The 14,454-nt window shown below is 36.9% G+C and overlaps 1 protein-coding gene and 1 long non-coding RNA gene across 2 annotated transcripts in view; one reads left to right on the top strand and one right to left on the bottom strand.

Annotated features, from left to right (window-relative positions):
• WNK3 (WNK lysine deficient protein kinase 3) overlaps nucleotides 1–5,574 on the top strand; it is a 132,802-nt gene extending 127,228 nt beyond the window's left edge. Inside the window, 2 exon segments of the mRNA XM_077758369.1 lie at nucleotides 926–1,128; nucleotides 5,105–5,574. Of these exon segments, the coding sequence (XP_077614495.1) occupies nucleotides 926–1,128; nucleotides 5,105–5,434 (533 nt within the window). The 3' untranslated portion in view covers nucleotides 5,435–5,574.
• A 7,906-nt stretch (nucleotides 5,575–13,480) lies between these two features.
• Nucleotides 13,481–14,454, bottom strand: part of LOC144226855 (uncharacterized) — a 3,011-nt gene continuing 2,037 nt past the window's right edge. The window contains exon 2 of the long non-coding RNA XR_013333763.1: nucleotides 13,481–13,697. This is a non-coding gene — a long non-coding RNA (uncharacterized LOC144226855). The remainder of the gene's footprint in view (nucleotides 13,698–14,454) is intronic.

Here is a 14,454-nt window from a genome sequence, read left to right as displayed (position 1 = left end):
AGTACCGTAACAAATGTACAAGAAATTTTCATATGCTTGTTTAATAATACGTCTGAACATGTTATTTTGCCTAAATCTCACAGTCGTATTTCCTAAAATTTATTTTAAACCCACTCTGTAAGTTTTGGCTTGTAAGTCAGAGGAATTGGAACTTTATGAATTTTTCCTATGACAATGATTTAGTAAATGTGTATAATAGTAATAAACAATTTAAAGACAGTGTGATGTTCAGATAGGGAAATAGAGATATCTGTAATTGATTTGTTTCCTATATTTGGACATCTTATGCTCTAGAACTAATGAGGCTCACACACCATCTGCGTTCTTGTTTCTGCCATTTGTTTATCATTAACAGACAAAAATATTGGTTAAAAAAATTAAATGAGATTCTAGTTTTCTGATGCTTGCTGAAAGTCAGTATGATATAATGAAAAGAGAGAGTATCCTTGTCTATGCTTAAAGTGTTCCAGGCCTGATTCAGCTGGTAACTAATTGCAAGAACTCAGGCATGTCATTGTGTTTTTTCTGGGCCTCATTTGTCCATTATAAAACAAGTGGTTTGCGCCTTCTAAGGTCATTTTCACTTTTAACATTCTGTTTATTTTTTAACTCTGTTAAGTATTTATCTGAGGAAACTAATGTAAAGATTAAAACTGATACTAATGTTTTTATATTTGACTTATAATTTGTACCTTATTTGACTTTATAACAAGGTGACCATATAATTTGCCATCCAACAAGAGAAAACTTCTGAGAGTGAAAGGCATACTGTTAATAATTACTCCAGGACTGTCCAGATAAACTGGAATGTCTGGTTACCCTATCTGTAGCCCATATGTGAGGTTCTGTCAACTGCATTATTACTCAAAGAACAGTATTTATCAGTTTTAATTCCTTTTTATGGTCTTCCTGTTATTTCTTCTAGATCCGCTATGCATGGAGAGTAATGTAGCATCATGCCAGCAATCTCCAGCTAGTAAAAAAGGGATGTTCACAGATGATTTACATAAGCTGGTGGATGACTGGACAAAGGAAACCGTCGGAAATTCTCTTATTAAGCCAAGTTTAAACCAACTCAAACAGAGTCAACACAAACTAGAGACAGAAAACTGGAACAAAGTATGTGAAGTAAGTTGTTTTTGCACGTTCTCTTTATTTCTAAGAACTAAAGCCATAGAAACTTATTTCCTTAGGTCTATGGTTAAAGTCACTATTAGAGAATGGTGTGACTGGACAACATAGAGACTTTTATCTAGATTCGTTTTGTCTTTGAGCAAATTGTCTTTTAGACCAAGGGTCAGCACATTTTTTATTCTGGGAAGGGGCCAGTTAGTAAGTACTCTCAACCTGTGTGGTTGCAACTATTCAACTCTGTCATAGGGCAAAAGCAGCCATAGACAAAATATAAATGAATGCACAGGGCTTTTGTTCCATTAAAACTTGATTCACAAAAGAAGTGGCAGGCTGTAGCTTGCTGACCCTCGCTTTAGGCTCTTATACCTGAAACTATAACCATAAAGTATCAAAAAAGAAAGCATCTGGAGTGAGGGTTAATTCAGTCCTGTGGTGCAAGAAGAGTTTGAGTTTTGAGGAAAAGCTATCATATGTTGTATATCAATATTCTTAGAACCATTAAGTGATTGTATTTGTTCAGTTTGAAAAATAATTTTAAATCTTTTTAAGCTAGAATATTATAAAAGGCATCTTAAGTTTAGTTAATTGCATATGGCCTTAGTCAGATGTTCCTGCAGTTGAGCTATAGAAAGATGTCCACAATGCATTCTGGAGTGGGAAGAAGGCAGGCTTATAGAAGAAGGCAGGCTATATACAGCATTTGTTTAAAATTATGTATATTAGATATTTATATATACACACAGAACTAGGAGAAGCCATTAACTATATACTGGATGGCGGAATTTGGGCCTTATTTTACTTTGCACTTCTCTGTTTGAACTTTTAAAGTATCACTTTTTCAAAATGAGTAAATCTATTAAAATGTGAATCAAGGCTTAGAATCTGAACCCTCATAATTGCAAGAGGTATATGTGTGTCTATGTGTGTGTGTGTACATGTATGTTTGTGTTTGTAGTCATTGCATATAATTTGGTAAAGAAAGTCTGAAAATACATTTAATGTTAATGTTGAATAAAATTTCAAAAGCCTAGATTTCCCAAACTAGTAAGCAGTATTTCTGCTTGGGGACTCTGTATTTATCTTACTCCTGTAACGAATTTATATACAGATAGTATCACCATTGTAAAAATTGGAAGCCTTTAAAGGGAAATTTCAAGGCATAAATGCATTTGTGCTGCCAGTGAGAGATCTTCTGAGATCTACTGTGTGAATGGAGGCTTTTGTTGACTAGTAGGAGGGTGGTTTATTGCAGTATAATGGAGGATTTTTGGAGAGTGAGTAGAAAATGGAAGTATGAACAAAAGTGGTAGAGGTCTTTAAGCAGAATTGGGTTCCAATGTCAGCTCAGTCACTTACTAGTTGTGTGACTGTAGGCAAGTCATCTGTGCCTCAGTTTTCATGTCTTCAAAACAGAGATAATTCCTACCTGCCTTAAAAGATCACTGTGAGGATTAAATGAGATAACACCAAAAGGTGTCTGGCATGTAGTGGTAACTATTTTTGTATTTTAAGTTCAGTTGATTACATTTTGTGTGGAAAGCCCATCTCATTATCTAATGTCCTTGCTTGTTACTGGTCTGTGGTCTTAGTAGAAAATGTTGTCACGATTATGTCAGGCCCTTTACTTTGTGCCAAGCCACCTGCTAGGCACTGGGTTTGATGAGCAAAAACAAGTATGTACCCTATCTCAATTAGACATGAACAGACATATATAATATAGGATATCATATAATAAGAGAATTGATCTAGTAAAGAGAAGTCTAGGAAAGCTTCCCTGAGATGGTGATGATTGAACAGAGATCTAAAGGATGAGTGGGTGTTAACTGGGTGAAAAAAGGGAGGGAATCTGATTCCTAGTGGAAAGAACAGCATATGCAGAAGCCCTGTATGGGGAAAGGGTCATGAGGGCACTCAAAGTAGGTCAGTTTTGCTGAAGTGAAGAGAGCAGAGAGGAGTTGGTTCACAATGAATCTAAGGAGGTTGAGAGGGTCTTAAAAATGGTGATGATAAGGAACTTTGTTTTTAAGAAAGATGGATAGCCTGAAGCCCTAGGGTTGACATCAGATTTGCTTTTTGAAAAGATCACTCTGACTTGAAGCAAGAAGAAAGGATTATTGGAGGTAAGGGTAGAAATTGATAGACCAACTAAGAGTTAGTCACAGTAGTATAGTTAAAGAGAAATTGAGATGAAGAAAAGGGAACAGATTCCAAGAAATGTTTAAGAGATAAAATTGACAAGATTTAATGATGGGATAGATGTATGGCAGAAGGAAGGTGTCAAGACTAGGTTTCTGGCTGGCATTACTGGCTATCATTACAGCATACCAGTCACCAAGATACAGAACATGAGTAGGCAGTGTGTTTTTGTAGAGGAAAGACCATAGGTCATTTGAAGCTCAGACACCTTTGAAATATGCAAGAGAAGATTAAATCATCTCCACTGGTCTTTTAAAACTAATAATCACATTACTGTTTGTAAAATAATGTTCATTATAGAATTTAATCAATGCAGAAAAGTACGAATTTTAAAATACCACCTTCAGGGGCGTCTGGGTGGCTCAGTCAGTTAAGCCTCTAACTTCAGCTCAGGTCATGATCTCACGGTTCGTGGGTTCGAGCCCTGTATTGGGCTCTGTTCTGACTGCCAGCTTGGAGCCTGGAGCCTGTCTCGGATTCTGTGTCTCCCTCTCTCTCTGACCCTCCCCTGCTCACGCTGTCTCTCTCTCTCTCTCTATCTCTTTCTCTCTCAGAAATAAAGCATTAAAAAAATTTTTTTAAATAAAATAAAATACCACCTTCAAATCCTACTACCTAGAAATAATTGTCACTAGCTTTAGATAAACACCATTTCAGATATCTTTTTTTTAATTTTTTTTAATGTTTTATTTATTTCTCAGGCTCCAGGCTCTGAGCTGGCAGTCAGCACAGAGCCCGACGCGGGGCTCAGATATCTTTTTTATGTCTGTATATGGATACATGGAAATGACTTTATAAAAATGAAGTCATAATATATGTGTGTGCTCTTTTGTGTTTTAGTTATATNCTTTTGACTCAGAAGTATTACATTTAATTTTACTTTAACAGAACAAAAACACTGATATGAAGAAGACATTACTGAATAAATGTGTCTTTCCACTTCAGGAGATTCATTCTTGAGTCAGGCAAAGTCTTTATTCTAACTTTAGTTTGAAAGTTTATTTGAAAGGGTTTAGCATGGCTATTCGATTTAGAAAAACTAAGCATTAGGGACTGATACCAAATTCTCCTTTAAGTGAGAATTATTTACTTCCATTAGATTTATTATTACCATGTGCATAAGTTTTCAGTAATTTATACATATGCATAACCACAGTAGGACATGATGAGAGTCAGACAGGAATATATTTTCAGAATACTGCCACAAACTTCCAAAACTGCAAAGAAATGTTAGACTTTAAGGCAATGAGTAGGAGTGAGTAGGAAGGTTACATTTACTGAGCACCTACTGTGTGTGCCAGGCTCTTTCCCCTGGGCCACACTTAATCATGCTCCTCGGTCTCCAAAGAATTACATAGTAACCTGGGCTATGGTCTGTGGTGCTACATGAGAGAATTTATGGGGCTGGCCAAAAGAAGTAAAATTATAAAGAGTAGTGCTAGCATAAAGACACTAAATTGTGAACAGAGAGTCCTAACTCTATTTACTGGAGTTCTAGCCAATCCTCACCTCACTATTAAGCTGTTTAGTGATATTGGGGGTTACCAATTTTGAGCTTTGATTTCCATATCTGAAAATGCCTACCTTGCAGGGCAGTAAAGAAGAGAAAATGAAGTATGCAACTCTGCTTGGCACACAGAAAGGTGCTCCAAAAATGGTAGCCGCCTCTAGTAATAATGGGAGTAGTAAGCCAAAATGAATAGGAAGGAATATAGATGGGTTAAAGCATCTACCAAATAAACTGATCTTTTGTTTTTATTTTTGTTTTCGTTAGAATACTCCATCTACTATGGGCTACACATCAACATGGATTTCTTCTCTGTCCCAAATCCGTGGAGCTGTCCCAACCTCCTTGCCACAAGGACTCTCACTCCCTTCATTTCCTGGGCCATTATCATCATATGGAATGCCCCATGTTTGTCAGTATAATGCTGTGGGGGGGCCAGGGTACCCAGTACAGTGGGTAGGAATTTCAGGAACACCACAACAGTCTGTAGTAATTCCGACTCAATCTGGGGGACCATTCCAGCCGGGAATGAATTTGCAGGCATTTCCAGCTTCATCAGTGCAGAATCCATCTGCCATCCCTCCTGGTCCCAAATGAATCAGAGTAGATGATGAAGAAGAGGGAGATTTTTTTCAGAATTATTTTCAGGACACGTAAGATACTAAACGTTCTTCTTGGGTTCTGCCATATTTTCCCTCGTTTGAGTTTACTTTCCACTGTATTTTTTTGTTTGTTTGTTTCATTGTGGTATTTTATATAGCACTTTGTTCTATAGAACTGTGCAGTTTGTACATAGAACACTGCACACAGAAGTGTTTTTTTCACTTCAAATCCTATCCTCTTTGATACTTGATTTTTTAAAAGTACCATTCAGAATGCTTTAATAAGCTCAGCTTGAGCATTACCATTTCCAGGACACTTTCCATGAATTGCTGAGAAGCCCCCATTTTTTTACTGCTGCTATCTGCAGCTGGATGATACTTTAAAGTGTATAAAAACTATTTAAATTGAAATTCCCCAAACGTGGACAAAGTGAGACCCTCCAACAGCCAGAGTCTTATGAGATTCTTCACATATTTATCTTAGGTTTACCTTTCACAGAAGGCAGGGTAACTTGCTGCAGGAAATGTTTTGGTATATAAAATTAGAATAACTTTGTCAACCAATATAGACCATGAGCCCTTTTTAATGTGATTTTCTTCCCGTCGTCACAGCAGGAGTGAAGCCTTGTTTTAGGTGAGGCGGAGAGAAAGGAAAATACAGAACTGTAACAGTTCCTTGATTCTGCAGATACTGTAGTTACTTTAGAATTTCAATAGTAATTCAAAGTAGCTATCTCCTTGTTTCTCATGTGCACACTACATTGTTTTTGAGCATCTGAGAGGCATTGGTTTGGCTTGCATTCTTTTGCAAGGGATATATTGCAGCTGATATGAATCTCATTTTGGGGGAATCTTTGTATTCCTAACAAAGAGGATTCAAGTTACACCTCTATTGATCCATTCTTCTGAAGTAAAATGTACTTGACACAGTAGGTTGTAGGTTTTGAGACTTACACATGAAACACTGGCTTTACAGGGTTCTAAGATGTGGGGTATACACTGTCCTGCAGTGAGATAGTAGACCCTCAAAGGACACTATTTAAGTTGCCCTTAGCTTTTTTTTATTACCATTTTTTTAGTTATAATTTCTTCTTAGTATATATAGCAACCTAGATGATTTTAGATCTTAGATTATTTTGGCAGCCTCTTTAGAATCTGAGAGAGATCACTGTCAAGTTGCACTTTACTGGGTTTTATCCAGTTTTAGGAGGAGGTGAGGCAATGTCAAAATATACACTTTTGGTTTTCAAGAAGGTTAACTATAATAATCTTAAAAGGCTGGTCACAGTTTCCTACTGCACAGTCTGCAAAACCCAAACAGAATTCTTAAATGGTATTTATCAACTACCACATATACACATTTAAAATACTTACTTTCCACTCTGAAATTTTCAAGGTCATTTCTAGTACACATTTACCTGATAATGAGTTCCGTCTACTGGTAAACATTCCAAATTATCACCCAACATTTCTGTTAACAGATTTTCCTCCAAGTTCCTCTAAAATTTTCACCCCATGAGCTTGCCAGGTAAGGAAAACTTAATAGATGTAGTTTCTTGGGGTTTTTTGTTTGTTTGTTTATTTTTTGCATAGTCTACTTTGTGACATTCAGTACCCTTTTTCAAAAAATGTGTCTGATATTGCTTACCTGAGGATCACACTAACCATCATGAAGATTCTGTCACTATCATTTGGGGTGTCTAAGGCAGCATTTTCAGAATTGCTGTTGATAAGAGCCACAGTTTCTTTTCATAAATGAAAACGTACTCTGGTTTGGGTGAGTCTTTCTAAATCTTATGTACAGATTCTTCAAATTTCTTCTACAGTATTGGTTTGCAAGTTGCAGTGATTTTAGGACATTAGTGTAATGCAAATGCTTGCATTACAGTGTTTTCCGTGTGTACAAAAACAATGCACCTAAAATCCATAATTCTTTAAAACTGCTCGTGTTTCATTATAAGAGTTGGCTTGTGTAATCACATTGAGACTTACAACCTATAAAGTGAAAATCCTGCAGGTTTTAAGATCCCTTCTCCATTTGTAATCCTTTTAAACAGTGTACCCCAGGATGAAAAAACCTCCATGGATGACATGCACAATTACATTTATTAATGGCTGCTCTGCATCAGATGTCCCACATTTTGCCAGCACCTCTGTTTTATGTATAATTCATCATTCATTTGCCTGCAGACTTTTGCAGTGCCTTGTAATATTTAGAATCTTTTCAGATTTTTTGCTGGAAAGAAAAGTAGTCTTCTAAAGTCTGAAGATGGTGAATAGTGTACTGCTGTCTCCGTGCTGACTGCAGTAGTTGGGTTAACATATATGTTATGTATACATTATGTATATGTAACATGTATAAGTTTAAAAATACAGAAAAACGTGAGTTTGTGCAAAAATGAAGAAAACAGTGTTATTCACATCACTGTGGGTTTTTTCCCCCATTACTTAAATGTTTGATTCAGATAATAGTCACTTTGACTGTAAATATTGGTTAGTTTTTTACCTAGGGGTTTTGCATTATTTCATAATTTTGCTAACCCATATAATAGTGCTGTTTTCATCCTTGCTGAGGTAATTTCCTCCCCAGAAATAATTAACACTTGAGGTGAAGCTCAGAAATTCCCTTCTTACTTAACAAAGAGCCTACTACATAACAAGGGCCTTCTACCTATTTCCAAAAAACCACACAAACCTTTCCTTATCATTTTCCTTTTTGTAGAAGAGAAAAAGTTGTACTAAACCATCCTGCTTGTAAAGTTTATTTGGGGGATAGTCTGTATGTCCAACCACCATGTTTACTTCTCACAGTACAAGTCTGATGAATAGTACTGTATCTCCATATGTGGCAATGTGAGCATTTCATCATGAAGTACATGCTGCTATGTCTGTGAAGTTGGGTGTTAACATCATAAGAATATGAAACCAGTATTGGTGTAAATCTAATGAAAATAACCCTATGTATATTTGTAGCAGTCTTGAATCTCTATTTAAGGTAATTTGCTGTAATATAACAAATATCCATTTTGGTTTTCATCCTTTTCTTGCCAGTTTTATATCAAGCATGAATTCTAGTGGTTTGACAGCAAAATTATCTGTGAAAGTTTAAAAGGCACTTTTCCGCTGTGATTTTTGGATTGAATGTGGCGTGTTATATGCAGTATGATGGGATGTATCATTTAAGAACCCCAGGTTTAATTCCAGTCCAGTTACTTTTATCTACCTCGTTTTCCATGCTGTTTGGGGGTGCACAAGTAAACACTGCCTGTGAAACTTGTTTTTTTTTTGCCTTGTCAGTATTCTTTCAGGTTCTAAATCTGGCCTGCCTCCTTGTCCCAGTGCTAACTATGAGTTTGAAATGAGTGGGACCATCACTCTGCTACCAATCTGTGTTTAAGTGATAAGAACCATGTGTGTCTGCAGAATAAGCTTTGGGGATTTGGGGATGGAGAGCAGAGAAGTACATCCAGCTGGTGGCAATGTAGGACTTAGTTGTAGGAGTCTGTTGTAAAATAAATGGTAAGAAAGTACTAAATTAGACAGTCCAGTGCCTGTAACTTAGCATCTTTTATTAAAGATGCATTTCTTGTCTCATGTGCCTAAAGGGCTATGGGTTGAAATTGCTTTAACTACCACAGTGAAATAGTTGATAAATCCTACAGCAGTGGCCTGTCACTCAGCATATTGCTAGGTATTTGCAGTAGCATTTTGTTACCTTAAAATGGCTGTATGCTTTTAGTTGAATTGTAGTTGGTGGCAACTGTTTATCTAATCTCTAAAGTTTATTGGAAGCATTGACTTTCTTCTTTGCAGTCTTTTTTGAATGATGCATTCCTTTTATTTTTCCAGAAAACTCAGCTAATGTTTGTAAGCCACATGTTCCTTGTTTCCCATGTTTACTCTGTGTAACACTACAGCATATGTTAGCAAATACTGTATTTCAGGCTGTATACATTCCTGAAGTATATTTGGCATTGGTTTGGGATTCAGTTATTTAATCTTCTGTCTGGTTCAGAAAAACTTGAGATTTGAGGTGGTGTGCAGGCCATTTTTTTTAGAATAGGTTGTTCATATTTTTATTCTCTTGTTTATTGTAGACTTTTTTTTGGTCCCCCTTTGTTTTGATGATGAACCAGAAAAGGAGGTGGGTTGTAGAAAAGGCCATTGATTTGATAAATGTAATTTCTGGGATTCAGTTTTTTTTTTTAAACCAATCCAGAGAGTAAAATTGTAACACTCAAACTTGGTAAAATCCTTTGAAATTAGTATGACATTTTTATGGAGCCAGATGCCTTCAGATCACCATGGAAATAGTCTTTGTATGTGAAGGATGAACACATACATTGGTTAGGGTCCTTAATAGCCAAGATAGGCAGGGCCCCGGGATAGTGGCTAGGTTATGCTCAAGTTATTTTCAACTGAGATAGTTGGAGGAGTGTACAAGCCAACAGCTTCCATTATGAAAGGTTTTCTTTTAATTAAAAAAAAAGACACCTCAAAAAAGGCTAAAAGTCAAGCAAGAAGGGAAGAGAGAAACTGGGCTCTTAAGAAAAAAAAATTGCTGGTGTAAAATGAATCCCTAAATGTGTGCTTGTCATCCTTCCAGGTTTTTTTAAGTTGCATTTCTTTTCACTACAAGCTAAGATTTCAGATTGAGGTTTGTGGTCCAGAACATACCCTCAGCAGAAATAGTGACTGATCGGAAAGTGCAGTTATTCAAGGTCTGTCATGCTCAATCACTTAAAGCTGTAATTTGTTTGATATGAATATTAAGCATGTAGACCTAGTGCAGCATGGGAGCCACTCAGGAAGTTTATGCAATTAATAAACTTTCATGCATAATTTACTATGAAGTATGCAGAATTTCAGCCACTTCTCTACACTTAACATTTAGTTGTATATGTGAACTCTCCTTTCTTAACTGGGGAATGTAGCATTATATAGTATGTTGTTAAACTTAATTTTAATCCTTCTTGAAATTAACTTTTTTTTGCGTTTTTGTTTTTTTTGTTGTTGTTGTTTTGGTAAACCAAGTAATCTGCCTTTAAGCAGTTGTCTGATTTGGTTCTTTGAAACTGTGATTATTTCATTTGTACTCAGCCATTGTAAGTATTTTGTTTCTTGGAAATTTTGTTTTGAAACAGAAAATAAAGGCTGTGTTATAAAATGAGTATGTTATCTTATTAAAATGCTTTCATAGTCACTGCAATCACCTGCCTTAAACTGGTTCTTCATTCATCAAATGTAATTTAGCAGATCTAAAAATTAATCCTATAGATTATGCTGGCTGAACAAATTAACCAAACCGTGTATTACCTCTTGATTTATAGCTCCAACAAATTTTGAACTGTACCTCTTCTCCACTCTTCTCAATGAGCCATAATTGTAACAGTCACTATGACTTTCTTAGTTCCCATTGTGTTATCAAGGCTTTTACCTGTGATATTTTTAATTCACAAAACAATCCTATAAGCTAAGTCTGTTGCTGTTTCCACTTTACAGAGAAAATTTATGGATCAGAGAGATTCAAGAATTTTCCATGGTAACATAGCTAGGAAATGGTGAAGACTGGATACACACCGAGTCTGTCTGACTCCCAAGCTCATGGGAAAAAAACCCGGGCCATACAACTCTCAGATATACTGCACGAAAAATAAGCCAAATACACTTATAATAAGTTTTCATCTTTATCACTATTAGTGTGTACTCTTTTCTTACATATCTTTCATGAGGTTATATCCAGTGCTTGTTTCATAAAGGATTCAAAATGTGACCTTTGCACAAACTTATTCAGGAGTTTTCCTTTCATACTGACAATGTTTCAATGGTACACCTTTAGAAAAAAGTAAATTTTGAAATTTCTCTCCCACATCTCTCATTTACCACACTACAGGGACTTGGGAAACTGCCAAATGAGATCAGATCACTTGTTCACTTGATAGCTTAGAAGAAATGTGCATGTTTATGCAAATAGCCCTGGAGGAAGAGTTAGAGGCTTATCAAAACTATGCAAGATTAGATGAGGATTTTTAAAGTGTTTTAAAACATCTATTACCTTGATTTATTGACCCAGTAACTCTAAGGCATTCTATCTTATGTGATTGCTAAAGGAAGGACCTAAGGTACATGATGGAACAAGCATGGGTTTTGATTTGCAGACTTCTCAAACTTCCACTTTCTTGTTTATAAAATGAGGTGGTTGTGAATATTAAATAGGATATGTAAAAGCAGCCACCTTGTCCCTAAATTGCTAATTGTATTCACCGTGACATACCTCTGGTGACTTCCACAGTAAACTTGTATTGGGGAAACCAGGGTGGTTTGGAAATGGGCCCTGATTCTTATTACAGTTAATACAAATACTTTTTAGAGTCCAGCAGACTTTGGTTTTTATTCTACCTTTGTGAACTTGGGAAAACTGCTTAACTTTTCTGCTTCAATTTCCTTATCTGTAAAAAGGATAGCTGTCTTGGTGGGGTTGTTTCCAGACTAAATGAAAAAGCATATTTTACCATTATACCCTGTACACAGTAGGCTTGCTGAAATGATAGTAACGACTACTCAAGGGATGTTACATATCACTATTTTAAGAGAAGAGGAAACAGGTGACAAAACTAGACCCAACTTGTGAGTCAATGTGGGGTCTGTTGGTGTAGAGATTAGGTATTGCCCCAAAAGGTGCTAGATGATGTGATAGAGTGAGGTTCAGAGGTGAAAGTGTTTAAGTTGGGGGGTAAGACAATATAAAACCCATTTAAAATATGCACCACTAGATAAAAGAATGAGATGGTAGAACTGTCTGTGACTAAAGAGTTTTGAAGGAGCCAAACTAGTAGTAGTGGTTAGGGAAAAGAAGGTGGGGTCTTACAAAGGAAGCTCAAGACAGAAATGAAGATGTACAGCATAGGTAATGGTCCAAATAGGAGCAGGACCTTGTGATAAAGAATTGGAAAGGACTAGCTCACATGCATGTTAGCCTCAAGAATTTAAGAAGTATTTGTAAGGGATCTCCGTTCCAGGTCAGAGGTTCTCAGCCCTGATGGCATATTAAAATCACCTGGGCAGCTATGTAAAGCTACTACATAAAGCACAACAATGTGAATGTACTTACACTACTGAACTGCACACTTGAAAATGGTTAAAATAGTCAATTCTGTTGTATTTTACCACAATTGAAAATAAACAATGTGTCTGTGTCCTATCCCTATAACCAGTATTGTTACACACATAGTAATGTAATTAGGGTTGAGAACCACTGTCATCATTTCCTTTACTAATCAAATGATTTCTCTACTTGCTATTAGCCAGTTGTTGGTTCAAGAAAAACAAGAAATATGGCAGTCTCATTAGATCTTCTAATGAACTATTTTCTATAACCATATGAACCTCTCAAACAGGCCCCAAGGATTTGGGCAATAGAGAAAGCTAAGTGGGCCCCTTGCAGAAACTGAACAGCTAGTTGCTACTTAAGTGGAAGATTGCTACTTAAGTCAGAAGGTTGAGTCCAGTGTGAACTCTCCATGTAACCTCTTTATGCTTCTCTCCACCCTTCAAGATAGGAGTGAATGTTTATTAGGTACTTACTGTGCCAGTTATTGTGCTAAGCACTTTACATCATTTAATCTTCACAAGTTTCTGAGGTGTAAGTATCATTACCATTTCCCTTCTAAGCTCCTTGACTGTCGAAAACTACTTTTTCCCCAGGGCCCAGCTTTATTCCAGGCATGTAGTAGGTGTCAAATCTGTTGAATAAATTAATGAGTCCCTATTTCACAGATACAGTAAGGGATCAAGAGGCTAAGTAACTTCTTAGATAGCTAATAAGGAGTTGAACTGGTATTGGAACCCAGATCTTGGTTCCAAAGCACGCACTTCAACTACTATTCTGTGATTATCTATTGTCCCCATCTAGGGCTTCAGCTTTCAAGGCTTTGGCCTATGTTATCTCAACTGTCTTTGGCCTACCCAGCATAAAGTTTCTCCTATATGAGGTATGTTAAGAGTCTTGTGTACAAGTCATAGAAATCTGATGTGAACAAACTTAAGCAAAAAGAGGAATTTATTATAAAGATGGTGGTGTCTCACAAAACCCAGGGACAATGTAGATGGGCCTTAGGAACAAATACATCAGATGCTTGCATGCAGCCAGGATTTTTCATCTCCTCCAGCTCAGTCCCAAATTCTCTGTGAAGGTACATAAAGGATGGCTCCTGCTGCAACCCTGAGGATAAGGTAGAGAAGGTGGTAGAAAAGGGGTGCTGGGAAGACAAAACAGATGTTTACCTATACTTCTCTTCTTCATGGTCCATAAACACATATGCCATTTCCCCATATCTACAATTCCCAAAATACCCATAACTAACATAATCCACGGACAATTGCAAGTCACATGTAACTTCTGCATCCAGAAGCAATGGCATGGCATAGACCTGCCCCTTCCACGTCTACTTCAACGACAAGCTAAATGTAGCTCCTCTTGATCCTGCAACTTTTAATAAAGTTAACTACTATCAATAGGTCTAACATGAGAAATAGAGAAACAGATTAACCACAATCAAAATTCCCCTTTAGGCAAGGAGAATGGCACACCATTATCAGCCACCAGGTCCAAGTATGCACCACTTACACCTGAATAGGAATAAAGGAATAAATTACAGGCATAGAAAATTTATGGGAGTCAATTTACCTTCTCACTTAACCAGTCTGTACTTGCGCCTAGGACATGCTCTAGAAGAGCAGTGATTCTCAAACCTGAGATTGCATTAGAGTCACCTGGAGGTGAGACCGGCAAAAACTTTCTTGACACTCCCTTCAAACACCTGCTCCAAGAGACTTGCTCAAACTTTAGTATGACTTATAGCAGCCTAAGGCTAGTCTCTAGATGACCCATTTCCCATCTGGAAAGCTCAGGGTTGTCAAAAGAATTTATAGTTTGCTCTAGTCAACACTTAAAAGATAGGCCCCTGGCCTCCCTTTTTTAGAGGCTGGTGAGACCTTCCCCTGTCCCCTTGAGAT

The sequence above is a fragment of the Crocuta crocuta genome, unplaced genomic scaffold (genome assembly GCF_008692635.1).
Source record: "Crocuta crocuta isolate KB4526 unplaced genomic scaffold, BGI_CrCroc_1.0 scaffold1067, whole genome shotgun sequence".
In the NCBI taxonomy this organism is placed as follows: domain Eukaryota; kingdom Metazoa; phylum Chordata; class Mammalia; order Carnivora; family Hyaenidae; genus Crocuta; species Crocuta crocuta.
The sequence above is the reverse complement of the archived record's forward strand: the minus strand, read 5'-3'. Positions and strand labels throughout refer to the sequence as shown.